The sequence below is a fragment of the Zootoca vivipara genome, chromosome 1, assembly GCF_963506605.1.
Source record: "Zootoca vivipara chromosome 1, rZooViv1.1, whole genome shotgun sequence".
NCBI classification, from domain to species: Eukaryota; Metazoa; Chordata; class Lepidosauria; order Squamata; family Lacertidae; genus Zootoca; species Zootoca vivipara.
The window spans coordinates 72,104,072-72,122,730 of record NC_083276.1 but is presented as its reverse complement, the minus strand read 5'-3'; the positions used below and the strand labels follow the sequence as shown (position 1 = coordinate 72,122,730).

The 18,659-nt window shown below is 45.2% G+C and overlaps 1 protein-coding gene across 1 annotated transcript in view; it reads left to right on the top strand.

Annotated features, from left to right (window-relative positions):
- Window positions 1-18,659, top strand: part of PTPN5 (protein tyrosine phosphatase non-receptor type 5) — a 98,826-nt gene extending 80,167 nt beyond the window's left edge. Inside the window, exons 11-15 of the mRNA XM_060274353.1 lie at window positions 1,441-1,578; window positions 7,033-7,143; window positions 12,491-12,651; window positions 16,087-16,200; window positions 18,490-18,659. Of these exons, the coding sequence (XP_060130336.1) occupies window positions 1,441-1,578; window positions 7,033-7,143; window positions 12,491-12,651; window positions 16,087-16,200; window positions 18,490-18,586 (621 nt within the window). The 3' untranslated portion in view covers window positions 18,587-18,659. The remainder of the gene's footprint in view (window positions 1-1,440; window positions 1,579-7,032; window positions 7,144-12,490; window positions 12,652-16,086; window positions 16,201-18,489) is intronic.

The following is an 18,659-nucleotide window of genomic DNA, read 5'->3' as shown; positions in this document are numbered from 1 at the left end:
GGAGCTTATTTGGTAGTGGTTGACACAACTCAGAGAGAGAACTTATATATGAGCTGTAGGCTCCATCTACTCCTGGCTCTGAGCCAGACCCTGATCTGGGCAGGTGCTTACATATCCTTCCTCCTTCCAGGGGCGTCGCAATAGGGGGCGGGGGGGTGCCCTGGGCTCCACTCTGCGGGGGGCAGCGCGGTGCCCCCTCGCCACCTCCACCAACGGCTGCCGCTACCGTGGCGGCAGCGCGACCGCCATCGTGGAGGCCCCAATGTTGCTGGCCTCACCCCTCGCTTCTTCTTGGTGGGGCAGAGGCAAGGGGCGGGCCAGAGAGCAGTGGCAGCCACAGCCGCTGGTGCCTCTCGCCACTCCACCTCCGCCTGAGTAGGAAGAAGCACAAAGTGTGCTATGGATCAGCAAGCCATAGCACGCTTTGTGCTTCTTCCTACTCAGGCGGAGCGGCGAGGGGCGTTTCCGCTGACGCCCCTTGCCACTCCACCTGAATAGGAAGAAGCACAAAGCGGAGCAGTCTCCGCTGGCGCCCCTTGCCGCTCCGCCTGAGTAGGAAGAAGCACAAAGGGCGCTACGGAGTGGGTTGCCGGCAGGGGTGCTCCAGCGCCCGGATCCGAGGATTCCGATGCTAGAGCAGTGGCGCCGGCAACCCGCTCCGTAGCTCACTTTGTGCTTCTTCCTGCTCAGGCGGAGCTACAGAGTGGGTTGCCGCCGCCGCCGCCGCTCTAACATTGGGATCCTTGGATCTGGGCGCTGGAGCACTGCCGCCCAGCAACCCGCTCCATAGTGTGATGCATGTGACGGATGTTCTCTCTGCCCCCCGGCAGGGTGCCTTCGGGTTTGCCACCCCGGGCAGCCAGAAGGCTAGTGACACCGCTGCCTCCTTCTTCCCAAAAGTAGCCTCATGCAGCTATCTAGCTACTTCAACAGCAGCTCTGAAGCTTCTGCCTGGCTGTGTTCTTCTGCTTTGTCCCTGCAGATCAAGGGTGGTTCTGGGAGCCAGTCAGGAAACTGTGGAGACTTCTGGTGGGGATGTCTGGATCCAACAGTTCAGAAGGGCTGTTGGTGGTGTGGAAATCTTGCTCCCCTTGCACCTTCTCCAAGGAGACCTCAGATTTCAAGGCCTGGGCATTGCTAAACCCTGAGGGTCTAACACAGCTCATGGGCTCCAGCAAAACCAAAAAGAGCGTAATCGAGCTTGGTTTAACCATGCTTCTTGCATAGCATAAATGCTTCCATTGCCATAGCAACCATTGCTGCTTGTATAAATTGAAGTTGTGCCTTCTGTCCTTGGCTTGTGTGAAGTGGGGGGAGGTGGAAGAAAGAGTGCACTAGTACATTTATTTTTGATTTGCTAACTGTCCTTGGGTAAAAGACTGGAGGACTGAGGTCTGTGCACAGCTCAACACTAATGAACCCTTGTTGCTTTGTTGGCAGGGCTATAGAGGAGAAGAAAAGGTGTACATTGCTACTCAGGGACCCATAGTTAATACTGTCAGTGATTTCTGGAGAATGGTGTGGCAGGAGCGTTCTCCAATTATTGTCATGATTACCAATATAGAAGAGATGAATGAGGTAATGCTGAGTCTCTGCTCTTTTTCCCATGTTGTAATTGATGTTTCCACAGTGGATGCCTGAGCCATGGGAAATGATTGAATAAAATATGCTTCCATTCATGAAGCTAGTTTGCTTTGTAAATTACCTCAATAGTCATGGTTTGGAGTGCTTTAAAAAGGCGTGATGAGCAAAACATCAGCACACATGTAAGCCCCATCCCAACATTGAAGAAGGTGAATAATACATTTGTTACTTGTTTGTTGTGAGATTGAAATGACTTTCCCAAAGGTAATGGACGCTGTGTTTTCCCAGCACTTAATTATGTTATTAGAGAAGTATGATTTCTACCCTTATAGTGCTCCAGTTGCAAGGATGAATGCTGATTAGAAATGGTCGCTTATCCCTGCTCCTTGGGTGGGCAGTGCTTGCAGTCCAGCCCAGCTCAGCAGGACATGGGAGGGAGAGGGTGATCCCTCCCTCCTTTGCAGCAGTCCTGGCATGGTGGATGCTGGGCTTGCCCACCAAACAGGCCCGACTCTAGGTAAAGTCCCGGTGGCGCAGGGTGCCAGGCCGGCAGGGGGGGCGCTCGCGGCAAAGCCGCGCTGCGGCCTGCAAGGGCAGGGGTGCCGGAGCGATCTCCGTGCCTCAGCGCCAGGGTGCCCGACCTGTTTGAGACGGCCCTGCCACCAAAACCTATAATTTGAATGGGTTAGTCATAGCCTTCAGGGTGGGAAGAGCATCAGCAGTGGACCAGAGGGAGCAAAGTTTCTCTCTAGCTCACCACTGCAGCTTAAAAGGCCAGCTGCACTCTCTTCAAGCAGTGCAGTCAGTGGCAGATCAACTCGCTCACCCACCCAGTAATTGGGTCTGTTGATCCTGTGTTCATAAACTTGCTTTGGATACATTTGGTCACTATATTCAGGTCCAGGAAGGAATTTGCCTGGAAACAAATTTAGACCATTTGGGTTTTTTGCCTTCCTCATCACAACTTTTGGTAGATAAGGCATCGGGTTGAATCCTGTAGTTTTATTTCTGGAAGGGGATGAAGTGGTGCATCACCCCCTTCCCCTCCAACAGGTGCAATATCTCAGGGTCCTCCAATAAAGGAATCTAGGTGGAAGTTTTGTCCTGAAGCCTATAGGAGAGCAGATGGGCCACAGAACTTCCAGAGGGCAGCTTAGAGGACCAGCTTAGTCACGTCTTGACAGGGCCGTCTTAAGCATATCGGGCGCCCGGGTGCCGTGGTGCGAAGATCGCTCCGGCGCGCCCCCCGCCCCGTTTCCCACTGCAGCTGTCTGCCGGGCGCAGCACTGCTGCAGCAGGCACAGCCGCACGGCAGCTCCCTGGTGGCCCGAGAGCCGGCCCTGCGTCTTGAGGTAGCCTTTAACTGAGGCACAACCCTAAAAATCTCCAGCCAACAGGAAGGAGTATCAACCAGAAAGAACACCCAATGCCTAAGCCAAACCTACCTGCATCTGTAATCAATAATGTAGCTATTTTCAATCCAAGAACATTGTTGTGCTCGTTTGTCCACCAGTTCTCGCCTCGTCCCTTCCCGTGCCCTAGTTTCTCTGGATGGGGTGCTGAAGAAGGCACCATCTATGACTGGGTTAGGTATTCCTCCTGCCCAGGAGAGGCAGGGAACCATGTGATCAACCTTTATGTAACATCCTGGTTGTGTTTGTCTCTCCACTTTACCTCTTTGCCTCATCCAGGACAAAGCTCTGACTCTGCTCCTATTTTGCTTAATCTCCTCCTACATTTCTTTAGCACATTTTTCTTTTCCATACCCAATTCTCTTTTCCTTAATTTTAAAAAAGCTATTTCTCTGTCTTCTCTGCCATTTCCCCTTCTTCTTCTTCTTCTTCTCCTTCCTTTCCTACTCAGCTCCCTAGTGGTAATTCCACTACACACCATTGTTCCTGTCACATGGGATAACAATGTGACTGTTCCAGATCCTAGCCAAGCCACCTTCATAGAGTTGGTACTTATCAGCAGATATAATCTACTCTATAGGATCCTCCAATCTCTCTATCACATGGAGCTCCTGGAAGGTTCCCCTCTAGTAGGAGTCCAAAGCTACTTTGGAGGGTGAGATCCGCCAGCAAGGGTAGGGTGTTATATCAAAGCTGTTCACATGCTTATTTGCCTCTCCTGGGGTAACAAGGACTTGCTCCTTTCATGGGTGGGTGCCTCACTTACCCACCTGGACAAAATACTTTCACACACCCAAACTTACATTTCCTAGAAAGCAACTTGGAAAAGTGCATGACGGGTGATGGCCTGGTGCCACACTCAATCCTCTCCCCATAAAGTGAGCTGCCTTCAAATTATGTTGTCACTGCTGTCATTTTCTCAACATCTGTTTTGCTTCCAGGTTAGCAACTGAGCAGTTGACACCCTTTAGGAGTCTGGATTTACCCCTGTTGTTTCTAGCTGCTGCTATTTCTACTTGAGGCATTGGCATATTGCAGTATGGATTGCCATGCAAAACATAGGTAGCTGAGCAACCGTTTGACTAAATCGGTTTGACAAATTCTGGGAATCAATTCTGTGGGCAAAAGAGCTGAATACATCACGGTCAGCTATCATTTTTCTTCTAATCTATCCATCACAACTTGTATCTGCAGTACTACTTGGATGTTACCAAGGAGATAGGAAAGCTGTACAACTTAACGGCACATGCGCACTCACTTTTTCTGAAAGACACATTTGGTTAGAAGTCATTCATTAATCACAAAAGTATAGTAGATGCCATCAGTCTCTGTACTAACAAAAGATATGATTGAGCGCAATGTTTCATTGATACCTCTTATTTCAAGAATAAAATCATGCCATGAGACTCTGATATAAATATAGGCTACAGTCCCCTTCTTGTTAGCATCCCTGCTCTTTTGTTTCTCTCCCCCCCCCCAGCTTCAAATTATTATATGAACACTATGTCTTAAAAATGTGTCGAAGCAGAGCTGAAACCTTTGTTATGCCATGACGCTTGAGAAAGACTCTTTGTGTTCCTGCTATATACGTTCAATAATGCAAGGATTAGTGGCTCACTATTCCAGTACTTTTGTCAGGTCTAATCTGAACTGACAGACAGCCCACGGAAATGTGTGGGTGTTCTTCATTTCAGCTGCTTGGAGTCTGAGCTATAGATAGTTACTAGCACATTTGTCAGTTTTTTACAATGGATGAGCGCTATTGTAGCATGGAGAGACTGCGTCGAGGCGGGGGAACAGAATTGTGAAAATTTGACTCATGAAATGGTAGTGACAAATTTTCCCACTGGTGTAAACCTGTGGCACGGCTTACATGCAAAGGTGCAGCAGCGGTGTATGCTAAAGAAAAATGTGGATATTCTGTATTATCTCCCTTATTTAACTTTTATTTGGCCTCCGTTCATTACATTTATCCTGGAGGCCTAGACAGTTCCTATGCAAAAAACCATGTGGGGGTCCATCACATTATGAGTTCCCCCTTGCAAATGGCACTGACTCATGAATCATGGGTAGAAATGCTCATAAGGTTATGGGCATGGCTCATATGGCACTTTTACCGAGCAGTATGGCTGAAAGGTATATGATTTGCCATAGGAGTACAAATATACCTTAAATTCTGAGATGAACAAGCCATACAACCTTGAGATGGAAGGTAGTTGTTGTTATTTAGTCGTTTAGTCGTTTCCGACTCTTCGTGACCCCATGGACCAGAGCATGCCAGGCACTCCTGTCTTCCACTTGGTCAAATTCATGTTGGTGGCTTCGAGAGCACTGTCCAACCATCTCATCCTCTCTTGTCCCCTTCTCCTTGTACCCTCAATCTTTCCCAACATCAGGGTCTTTTCCAAGGATTCTTCTCTTCTCATGAGGTGGCCAAAGTATTGGAGCCTCAGCTTCAGGATCTGTCCTTCCAGTGAGCACTCAGGGCTGATTTCCTTCAGAATGGATAGGTTTGATCTTCTTGCAGTCCATGGGACTCTCAAGAGTCTCCTCCAGCACCATAATTCAAAAGCATCAATTCTTCGGCGATCAGCCTTCTTTATGGTCCAGCTCTCACTTCCATACATCACTACTGGGAAAACCATAGCTTTAATTATATGGACCTTTGTCAGCAAGGTGATGTCTCTGCTTTTTAAGATGCTGTCTAGGTTTGTCATTGCTTTTCTCCCAAGAAGCAGGCGTCTTTTAATTTCGTGACTGCTGTCACCATCTGCAGTGATCAAGGAGCCCAAGAAAGTAAAATCTCTCACTGCCTCCATTTCTTCCCCTTCTATGGAGGCCATGACAGATTTTACCTTCTTGGGCTCCATGATCACTGCAGGTGGTGAAGGTAAAGGAACCTTGATGTCTTTTTGATAACTGAGTGAGATACTGAGGGAAAGGTGGGGAATCCCCTTCTGCAAAGGTTCTTCCATTACTAATGAGAAAAGTGCATTGTTATTACTATTTTTATTATATATTATTTATTACATTTAATAATAATCAAGGTGGAACTTTCTTTTATGCAGTTCTTTTAAATGCAGGAGGCTATTCTGGATCTGCCAACCAGAGGATTTTAAACATCCAGAGCCTGCTGTGCAAAGGGAAAGCCAACAATTCTACTTGGCATATGCAAGCTGTGGGTACAACACACCTAAAGTAGCTCTTTGCATTTGTCAGCTGTAGAATTCATTCAAAAAGTTTGCAAACACTTAATATTTCTAAAATCTCTCTGCAGTGTGCTACAAAAATATCGCCCTGAGACCCCCGGGTATAAGGCGGTATATATATATAAATAATAATAATAATAATAATAATAAATAATAATAATAATAAATTAATATAATATAAATCCAGTAAGACAGTAGTATAAAAGCATGTGAAAACAGGTATTCATACAGATAAAAAACTGGGCTGAGTCAGATCTTATGGGTCAGGAAAAGCCTGGCCAAAAATCTATGGCTTTACAAGACATGTGAAGGAACTGGTGGTTGCTGCTTCATATATGGCAGTACATAATATCACAACTGGTCTTTGGAAACAATTTGCACAACTTGCTTAAATATGTCTGGAGACAGGACTGGGTGCCAGCTGAAGGTTATGTTTTTAAAAATGGGGGGGGGGGGCAACCACAGCTGTTTTGTCTCAGAGTCCTCAGTGTAACATGATACCTGCAGCTATAGCAGACACTAATTCAATCTGAATGAGATCAAGTTTTAGCTAAAAATTCTGGCCATTTTTTGTTTGTATGCTTCTACAACGCACCCCCCACCCCTTATGCAATATTTGTTGGTGTCCTGGAAGAAGAGTCCTGGAAAACCCAAAACCTTGCCCCCTATTTTGTGACACATTGATTGGTCCTAAAAAAGTTGTTATTGTGGATTTTGGAGTTATGTCGCTTATTTTGCTTTTTAAGTGTACTTTTTTTTAGTACAGCATAGTCACTCCTGTGCCAGCTGATAACTTATTTTATGTGTATGGTTTATATTTTTTTCAGAAATGTACAGAATACTGGCCAGAAGAACAGGTTACCTATGAAGGAATTGAAATTACAGTTAAAAGAGTTATACAAGCAGACGATTACCGGTTAAGGCTTATTACCCTAAAGGTAAGATCACTCAGGTATATGTGGAGCTGCATGAAAAAGGGCTTTCCAGGGTTGCTCATAAAGTTGCCATTTTATATCCAGCCTATAAAACACAGCAGAAACACCACTTTTCATTACTGCACTGATTATGTGTCTGTCTGGTTTCCAACCATGTAAGCAATCCTATATAATAATGTCCATGTTGTCCCTGCGTCCAGATGTCCCGTGTGTCCCTGGGGTACTGCGCATGTCCCCCAGAGACACAGGGATTGGACGGAGGGACAACCAGGGACACAGGGATTGGACCCGTGCTCTCGGGACACAGGGAACAGCCAACTGCCGCTCCGCCAACCGCCGCTCCGAAGCCCAGTCTCATGCTGGAGGTGCGCGGTGAGGCGGCGGGGGAGAGAAGCGCTCCCCCCCCCGGCAGCCTTGCCGCACACCTCCGGCATGGGACGGCGCTTCCTCGGGGAACCCGAGGAAGCCGAAGCGGCAGCGGGCGCGGAGGGAGGCCCGCTTTGGCTTGGCAGCGGCGGGAAGAAGGGGAGGAATTCCTCCCCTTTTTCCCGCCACCGCCAAGCCAGTCCCGGAGCCGAATTGCGGCGCGGCGGGGTTTTTCGCTGTTTGCCTCCCCCAGGGGAAGGCAAACGGCGAAAACCCCCCGCTGCGGACTGGCTTGGCGGTGGCGGGAACATCCCGCCACCGCCAAGCCAGTCCCGGAGCCGAATTGCGGCGCGGCGGGGTTTTTCGCTGTTTGCCTCCCCCAGGGGAAGGCAAACGGCGAAAAGCCCCCGCTGCGGACTGGCTTGGCGGTGGCGGGAACATCCCGCCACCGCCAAGCCAGTCCCGGAGCCGAATTGCGGCGCGGCGGGGTTTTTCGCTGTTTGCCTCCCCCAGGGGAAGGCAAACGGCGAAAACCCCCCGCTGCGGACTGGCTTGGCGGTGGCGGGAACATCCCGCCACCGCCAAGCCAGTCCCGGAGCCGAATTGCGGCGCGGCGGGGTTTTTCGCTGTTTGCCTCCCCCAGGGGAAGGCAAACGGCGAAAAGCCCCCGCTGCGGACTGGCTTGGCGGTGGCGGGAACATCCCGCCACCGCCAAGCCAGTCCCGGAGCCGAATTGCGGCGCGGCGGGGTTTTTCGCCGTTTGCCTCCCCCAGGGGAAGGCAAACGGCGAAAAACCCCCACTGCGGACTGGCTTGGCGGTGGCGGGAAGACCCGCCACCGCCAAGCCAGTCCCGGAGCCGATTTGCGGCGCGGCGGGGTTTTTCGCCGTTTGCCTCCCCCAGGGGAAGGCAAACGGCGAAAAACCCCCGCTGCGGACTGGCTTGGCGGTGGCGGGAAGACCCGCCACCGCCAAGCCAGTCCCGGAGCCGATTTGCGGCGCGGCGGGGTTTTTCGCCATTTGCCTCCCCCAGGGGAAGGCAAACGGCGAAAAACCCCCACTGCGGACTGGCTTGGCGGTGGCGGGAAGACCCGCCACCGCCAAGCCAGTCCCGGCAGGCCGCTTCCTCTAGCGCCCGTTTTTAAACGGGCTAAAATCCACTAGTATAGTAATGAAAGCAGTCAGGTATTTTAGATTGAATGTGTGCCGCTCAAAGACTTTCCAGTCACTTGTGCTCATCCAGCGGAAGAATTCTGTGAGTCATTCCACACAATTCTAGCACTGGTCATTTATTACGGCATGCTTGCTCAGTAAATGTTTCTAATGTACATTGACTAGCCTTTAAAGGTTATCCTAAATGCAGAAATCACCAGCCTGGCACCCACAGGCATCGCGTTGGTGGGCCTTACAATTTGGGGGGGGGTGTTCAGAATCAGCAGGCCCGCCCTTCAGCCATAGGGGGGATTTTCTGAATTATGTGGGTGGGTGCTCAAGTAAACTCTGTGTATATGTGTGTTTCTCAGAGAGAGATGAACTTGGACAGAGAGGGAGAGATGTATGTGTGGTCTGCTTGCATGTGTGGTCTGTGTGTGAGAGGCAGCAAGGTGTGTATGGCTATGTCAATGTGAAGTTATAGGGTGTGTGAGAGAGAGATAGAGCAAGAGCGCCCTATAGTCCATATGGGTGTGGTGAGTGTATTCCTGTGCCCTGTGTGCAAGAGTGGGTATGGTGTGCCTACCTTGTGAATTTTTCCTGGTCCTGGGGAATGCTCTCTGTTGTTAAGCAGCAGCAGCAGCAGCAGCAGCAGCAGCAGCAGCAGTATTGTATCTCATGGAGATGTGTCAATATTGTGTGATCTCCACAGTCAGGACCATCAGGACATAGGTGACTTCCCACAGCAAGCATGAGGTGGTCAGGAGGGGGTACATATGACAGCCACCAACAATACTTCCTCGGAATTGGAAATGTGCTTGCTGGTCCAATAAGGTTTGCAACCCCTGACCTAAATGTATGGCTTTAGAATAACAGTGGTGCTTGCACTATCCCATTCCAACATATTTAGATTCCCCTTTGTCCCTTCTATTCAGTGTGCTTCACTAGCTGCAAAAAAGGGCAAAGGATTTTTTCTTAGCAACAAAAATCAGGAGTGGTTTATCAGAATGTTTTGAGGATGGAAGTGAAGACTGAGAGTTTCAAGAGAGAGCTCTAGAACAACAACAACCTGTTTTATTTTATCTTATTTACTTCTCAAAGATCTCAGTAAGGATTTTGTTCTCAGTTCTATTTCAAAAAGCCATTATTATTATTATTATTATTATTATTATTATTATTATTATTATTATAGCTCATTAAGCTTGGTTTCCTTCCACTGTAACCTAAAGTCTGCTGAGCATTTTGTCAGTAAAAATTTGGGGGTCTTTTAAAGGATTTATAAAAGATACAGTTGGATACAGTGTTGTTTGGTTAGAAGGTTTTAAGTGGTGTTAAAAACCAAGCTACATTTTCAGCTGCCAACTAGAATGCTTAAATTATCTTTATGTGTTCTCTGATTGAGTAACAGACATCACAGCCTGATCTCCTGTGACCTGTTGCACTGGAAGCAAAGAGTTCAAGGCCAGGTGCTTCTATTTGTAAATGTTTGTAATGTTGTTGGGCCAGTGGCATGAGCAGGTATCCAGCTGCATAACATCTGCAGTTGGGTGTCTTCAGTGCTGTTGTGCCGCAAAGGCTCCTTCCAGCACCATCTTTGGCACAAATAGTGCTACACAGGACTCTTACCCAATGCCATACAGAGCAACCAGGTGCAATCAAGATCCTTTCTCCCTCTTCTGCCAGCAGCCATCATAAGCGTAATTTAATGACATATGGATATTCATAAAACAGTAAATATTCCACACCTCCCATAAGCCAGTGTTTCCCAACCTTGTGCCTCCAGCTGTTTTCGGACTACAATTCCCATCATTCCTGACCACTGGTCTTGCTAGCTAGGGATGATGGGAATTGTAGTCTCAAAACATCTGGAGGCACAAGGTTGGGAAACACTGCCATAAGCAACATCTTCTATCATAGTTATATGATTTACAGTGGTACCTCAGGTTGAGTACCCAATCCATTCCGGGGTGCCATTCGCACCCCGAAAAGAACTCAACCTGAGCGGCGCTTTAGCACATGCACGAAGCGCCTATAGAGCGCTTTTGCGCATGCACGTGCAGCGGAACCCAGAAGTAAACACTTCCAGGTCCGCCAAGTATGCAACCCAAAAGTACGCAACCCGCAGTGTATGCAATCTGAGGTATGACTGTATACAGTTGGGGCAGGGGTCAGCAAACTTTTTCAGCAGGGGGCCGGTCCACTGTCCCTCAGACCTTGTGGGGGGCCGGACTATATTTTGAAAAAAAATGTGAACGAATTCCTATGCCCCACAAATAACCCAGAGATGCATTTTAAATAAAATGACACATTCTGCTCATGTAAAAACACCAGGCAGGCCCCACAAATAACCCAGAGATGCATTTTAAATAAAAGGACACATTCTGCTCATGTAAATCATGCTGATTCCTGGATCGTCCGCGGGCCGGATTTAGAAGGTGATTGGGCCGCATCCGGGCCCCGGGCCTTAGTTTGGAGACCCCTGAGTTGGGGTATTAAGTGTTGGTGGTTTCAGTTTCTCTCTGGATTTTGTTTATTTACTAAATCCAAACTTCACTGGTCAAAATGCTTTGTGCTTTGTATTTCCTTCATGCCATTCCCACACATCAGAACACCTAAAAACCAACTGTCCTCCAATAGTTATTAATGATTTCAACTCATTTAAAATTTAAGATCATAAGAAAAGCCTGCTAGATCAGGCCAATGGCCCATCTAGTCAAGCATCTTGTTCTCACAGTGACTGAAAGCTTGCCTGTGGGAAACCAGCAAGCAGGATTTGAGCACAAGAGCACTCTCTCCTCCTGTGGTTTCCAGAAACTGGAATTAAATTAAATCATTTAAGCCGGTCTTGTTGATTTAAGTTTTAGTACCAAATGTTGCTTTTCTTGGGTCCTTCCATAGATGCATATATTTGAAAGTAACTGTATAGCACAGTGCAATATTCCCCCATCAATGACTAAAAGGTTGAAGCAAACATTCCAGTGACCTATAGCTCCAGTTGGGCACAAGATTAAGCAGCCATAAAGTGAAGCAGGCTGAATTAATTAGCATGCCTGAAAACTGAGCAGCATATCTGTTGATTCAACAGGGGTATTTTTTTAAAAAAGAAAGCTTTATGTCTTACACTTTCAGAGAGAGTGACATGTGGTGGTATATGCAGTTACAAATATATTTCTGTCTAATAGGTTATAAATATGATTTCTTTCCACTTAGGCTCCCAATATCATTAAGAACATAATTATATTTTGAACACACTCTTCAGTTTGCTGAATAGCAGCAAGAAAGAATGACCTCTGAAAAGTGTAAATTGGCTACCTTGCCAACCTAGTATTGCAAGCCTTAATTTTACTCTGATGTCCTGAGTTAGTCCAAGAGGCCATCTCAGGATAGCAGCAGAGTCAGTGTGGCTTTGCCAGCAATTGGTGTTAATTATATATTTAAAGTTATTTATATACCATTCATGAAAGATATCTGCAAATATGTTGTTGCAGTTTTAAATAAAGCAACACATCATAAAATTTGGGCAGAAAGACAGGAAAATATATAATTTTCAAATAATAATAATTTTGGAATAAGAAGACTTCATAGTGCAACAGATCCTTATGCATCCTTGGGGAGAATAATGTTGCTTTAAGATAGGTTGGACATTTCATCTTTATATTTAATTTTCTATCTTGTTATCAGGCCTTATTACACAAATCCCCTTTGACAAGGGTTACCGTAGTAAACCATGCTGCATACCCCAAGAAAATGTTTTTTGAAACATTAAGGAATCTCACCTTTTGGAAAATACATTTTCTGGTTGCCTGTGTAAATCTCTTTATAACTCTCTTATAGAAGGGTGAAGAAATAAGAAATCTGAAGCACTACTGGTATACTTCTTGGCCAGATCAGAAGACTCCTGACCAAGCACCAGCCCTGTTGCAGCTGGTTCAGGAAGTGGAAGAGGCCACACAGTGTGCAGAAGAACAGAATGCTCCAATCATAGTTCACTGCAGGTAGCTTAATTATGCATTGTTAAACCACCATGAACAAAAAGGAAAGAACATGGGAAGTTTAAAGAAGTTGTCATTGTGTTAAAGTAACCTCTTGCAGTGCTGATCTAGAGAGTACAATTTCTGCATGATCCACCTCCTGTGAAGTTCTGCAGCTTTTAACTACTGTTCTGTTAGCCTACTGTTCTGTTAGCCTACTGTTCTGTCAGGTAAGGTAGTGAGGAAGCGTGCCTTGCTTCTAATTTGGCACTGGAACTTCAAAGAGAAGTTGTCTCCCCCCAAAAAACCCAGATGTATGGCCCCAGAAGCCTTTATGATGTGAAAACCTTATACCGACATTTTTACTTGAGTTTGTGCTGGAAGTGACCTGACTCTTTTATTGTCCCCATCTGCTGTGCAGATGGAATGGAAAACAGCGTGGGTTGCTTAATTAACCATGCAATGTGGGGAAACAGTCAGTTTAAAAGGGGCGGGGGATAGAGATAGGTTCATTTAATTCTTTTTCCTAGGCTGGCAGTGACCCCGGTTTCTGAGGTGAAGCTGCAGCCATTTCCCCCGCCACAATTCTGCCATTCATTTTTTGTAATGACACCCAGGTGAATCAACATTATACACATGTGTGTGCTCACACAGAGACATATATATATATATATAGAGGAAATTATGCAAATTTGACCACCTCATATATCATTCTCTAGGTGGAGTCCTGGGGTCACATGGTACATTCAATTCATAGTGGGCAATTCTCCTCCACTGTGAGAATTGCCCAGTTAGCATATGAACTCGATTCATATGAAGTGAGTCATAGTCCCTGGGAAAGTAGCTGTTAATATTGAATGATCTATGTGCGTGAGGGAGAGGGAAGGAGAGAGAGAGATCATCTTTATCCTAGTAAAAATTCATAGCTTTGTTCTTGGGCTTTCCTGGGCTTGTTCACAGTAGAAAATGGCAGACTTGATTTTTAAATAAAAATAAATGCTAAAATAGATTTTGATTTTTTTTAATGAACATTATAAGAACAGCCAAGCATGCATAGAAAATGAGCAGAGATCAGCTATCATAAATTATGCATCGAAATGAAAGACTAGTTAATGTTCTCATACAAAATAAATTCAGGTTCTGATAACATAAGTTCCTTTTTTTTCATACTGCTGAACTTCGGCAGGCATTCCTATTTTAAAGCAGATAATGTTTTTGATACGGTTACAGAAAGAGTCCATAATTGACCATACATAATGAACAATCGTTGAATGTCATGACACAAGACGGATAAATTTTAAAACCAAATGTGAGCATTCCTTGTACAAACTGGCCGGGGGGGGGGGGACCAATGAGATCCTGGTGGCCTTAAATGTACTGTACTGTGAAAGTAAAGGTAAAGGGACCCCTGACTGTTAAGTCCAGTCGAAGACGCCTCTGGGGTTGCGGCGCTCATCTCGCGTTATTGGCTGAGGGGTCATGTGGCCAGCATGACTAAGCCACTTCTGGCAAAACCAGAGCAGCACATGGAAACGCTGTTTACCTTCCCGCCGGAGTGGTACCTATTTCTCTACTTGCACTTTGACGTGCTTTCGAACTGCTAGATTGGCAGGAGCAGGGACCAAGCAATGGGAGCTCACCCCGCCAACCTTCTGATTGGCAAGCCCTAGGCTCTGTGGTTTAGACCACAGCGCCCCCCACGTCCCTTTTACTATACTGTATCAATGCACAAATATCAATATGCCAAACCTCTTACAGTAATCTTAAAAGTATATCTGCATAATATAACAAAATCAGTTTTCTAAAACAGCTTGTTGCCAGAATTCTCAGTTTATCCTGTGCTCACAAGTGCTATGTCAATGTATCTTAATAGAATGCTATTTTATCCAGACTCCTAGCTGTCCAGTTTGGATGGTCCTCTTGTCCAATGCCCTTATCCCAGCCATTCAGATACATTAGGTAACTTGTTTAAATGAGGAAAGGACTGCTGCAAAATGCACGTAGCAACTGTCCTTAAAATAATACTCCATTATACAACATGCTTTGTCACTTTTGCTTCTCATTTTTCATTAGAATAATTTTAAGATAAGAAATAGAATTTATCACTCGCTGCCACCCATAAATGCAATACAAGAACAACTCTGGTCAATAACCAAAGATTAACCTGAAGAACAATATTGTTGCAGTGTTATAGACCAGGGGATCTTTTATTTTATTGTGGTGGTGGTGGTTGGTGGTTGGTGAAAATGAAATCAAATCTTGTGTCCTGTATACATCTCTATAGAGCTGGATGAAAATACTGCCCACAAGTAGCATTTCTTTATTTCCCCCGAGGGCACAGCTGGTGGCCAAAATTATCTAAGTGACAATGAATGAAAATCCATTTGAGATGCTACCAGCACTGCTTGAGACCTGCAAAATGGGGAAAACTCTTGGACTGAGGAGTAATTGTTATTTGCTGCTTCCATTCCATTATTTAAAGTGACATGTTGACATATCAGGCCTGACAGCAGCCAGATGGCTCACCTAACATCTGTCTGGCATTGCACCCTGTAACATTTTCCTCCAATCTATGTGGTAATCTTTCATTGAATATATATATATATGTTTGTCTGTGTGTGTGTGTGGCTGGTGGTTAGAACATTTTTTGTCTTTTTTCCTTTCCTCAAATAAATGACAACTGCTTATTCTGGACAAGGAAAACATCTTATTAATCTGCCTCTCTGCATACCAGATTTCTCACAAAATCTGTGCACTCCTTATGGGGTACACAGAAGTTTTGCCAACTGAGTTTCCACATATTTTGTAATGATGGGGGCACAAACAAACAAACAAACACAGACACACCCCTTGCTTAATGGTTTAGGGCCAAATTAAATACCGGTATATGTAAGACGCAAGTACACTCTGATTAACTGAGTCTCCTTATCTGTTACTGATTTCTTCAACCCACACTCACCAAAGTAAAAAAACCAGCTACTTAAAATTTGAAAACCTATCGCAGACCTAGGTATAGTTTCTGCGCACATTCTGGGCTGGCTGGCTTGCAGCATTAAACCACAATTTACAATAAACTATGAACGCTTTGTTCTTCCCTTGCTCCCGACTGTGCCATGTGGGGGATGAAACAAGAGAGAAGGCTTGTCCACATGTTCACCTGAACACAGACAGGTTCAAGCTGTCTCAACACACGTACAAGTGCAGGTGCAAAAGTGTACACTTGTTGATTTGTGTAGCTCAGCTGTTTTGTACAAAGGTACACACACTACACTCGCTGACCGAATGTTACTGGTGAACATTCCTAGAGTCTGACTTGCCGTGAGGAATGATCTGAGAACGCAGCTTGTTTCTCTCAAAGGCTTTGTGCATTTGGCAAGGGTACATCTGAAATACTAAGAGAATAATTGATGCTCTTTCTGAAGATTTCCACCTTCATTTTCTGTTCCTCTCTCTGGCCAGTGCAGGGATTGGTAGGACTGGCTGCTTTATCGCCACCAGCATTTGCTGCAAACAGTGGAAAAACGAGGGCGCAGTTGACATACTCAGAACAACCTGCCAGCTACGGCTAGACAGGTGAGAGAATCTTGTATTATTGTCTTTTACACTTTTCCTTCAAAAAGAAACTCTGGAGACCCAATGCTTTCTTCTTTTTTAGCTTATGAACAGAGTTTGTCTCTTTGGGAAGTATTGCTGCTGTACAAATCATTTATAACAGGGGTGGAGACCTGTGGTCTTCCAGGTGCTGTTGGACTATAAATCCCATCATCCCTGACCACTGTCCCATGTGGACTGGGGCTGATAGGAACTGGAGTACTGCAGTATCTGTAGAGCTACAGGTTGCCCATCATTGTTGCTTAAAGAAAGTATTAGGGAATAGATATAAGGGCTGGGTTCGTGGTGAATGTAAACCAAGGTTTATGAATCGATAATAAGCCATGGCTTACTAATGTGGCTTGTTCGTGGTTGATAAAGCATGACTGAGCCACTGGGCTGGGTTTGGACAATCAAATTAAATTGTGGTTTATAAACCATGGTTTAGCATTTCATGTGAACCAGGCCTTGTACAACAGGAAGACTCTTCTTCTTTTTTACATTCACTTTTAAGTCTTGCCTTTTGAAACGTTGAAACATTTTTTACCATTTGATTTTAGCATTAATTTTTTTTTCTCTTTCCTGCTTTTATTCCATTGTAGCTAGTTTTAAAAAGAGGGTACATTACAATGACAAATTTGGATATTTCTGAGAAAAAAATATTGGAATCAGCCACACAAGATAAAAACGAAATTACAGACTATTAAGAATGTAATAAACGGTTTAGATGAGAATTGATTACATTTGTATTATTTACGAGTGACAGGTGTATTCAGAATGTCATAAATACTGATTTGATGAGTTAAATATGTGATGAATTTCACTGAAATCACTGAAACATAACTTCAGAGTAAACTTGAACTGTTAAATAGATGAAATTAGTTGGATTCACTGTTACCATGCAACATGTAAGCAGGGTGATGTTAGCGAAGTGGAATGTCAACTCAGACTTAGAATAAGTTTATGCAGGGAGAAATTTATAGCTTTGGTGGTGGTGGGGCAAATATATATTTTATACAGATGTATAGATATGAATACAGATCCCATGCAGGCATTCCTATCTTCCAATTGTAACATGGAAAGATAATAGGGGGGGGGAAGGGCGGGAACAAGTGCACAACAGCACTTCAGACATCACTCCTGTAGCTAGATTGCCATCGTGTGGTCATATGTAACCATTTCACCTGTACCAGGAAGGCTATAGAGCAGGCATAGGCAAACTCAGCCCTCCAGATGTTTTGGGACTACAACTCCCAGCATCCCTAGCTAACAGGACCAGTGGTCAGGGATGGGAGCTGTAGTCCCAAAACATCTGGAGGGCTGAGTTTGCCTATGCCTGCTATAGAGATTGTATGAAAGGAAAGCTGATACATGCCTTCAACTTCAGCAACAGCTGAGAAGTATTGTAAGGACTGGGAAGTCCGACACAGTTGATCCAACACCAGTAGGTGGGGATTAAATAAATACTTGCCTAAATAAGTAAGCAGGCTTGAAATCTACACCATATTCATATCTTACTTGCCATGAGTATTAAAAAGCACGTCTTGCTGCTACACCCAAAAGCCTGGGTGAACCTCACCTGACTCACCTGACTTCCAAAGAATGTAAAATTGTGGGCCGGATACCATATTATGAATTCAAACGTTGTATCACAGAGAATGCATATAGCACTGACAGCGACAGCTCTTGTGGAGAGTCAGAGAGGAACACTGGTTTTCGTTGATTAGGTTTCAGTTAGCTTCCCAAATATGCAATCAGGCAGGCTGCTGGAACCTTCCATTTTATTGTGGCTGTAGTACCATGGCTGTCATTATTCTGACTGTATTGGCCAGGTGTAAATAGATTTGGGGAACCCGATTCAAAACCTTTTTGTTGTGCTTTGTATCAACAACTACAGAATTAAACTCACTTTTTCCAAACAAAGTCTATGACCTAAAAGCAATTTCCTGTGATCTTCGGCATCTCCATGGTCCATTACCAGTGTGATTATGCCAAGCAGATACAGTGAGATTAATGTTATATTTTTATAATTTTTTTGAGAAGCATTTAGCACAGATCCTGGTATGTTGCCCCAGTGATCTTAGATGCAACCTTAGGAACTCAATACCATTACCAATAGGAAGGCTATTTAAACCAGTAGACTTAGGATAAGTTTTTTTGTGTTTAGCTCCCCGCACCCCAATTTGTGCTGTATTGTTTTTGTTAATAGTTTTGAGATACACAGTGGATATCTGCTTCCAAATCTCCCCCCTCCCCCACTTCTCTTCCCAGGGGAGGAATGATCCAGACTTGCGAACAGTATCAGTTTGTCCACCATGTCATGAGCTTATATGAAAAGCAGTTTTCTCGAGCAGCAGCAGAGGAATAAAGATTCATGAAAAATTGTTATGACACAAACCAACAGAACTCTGACCACAAATTGTATGTATTCTAGAGCTGAG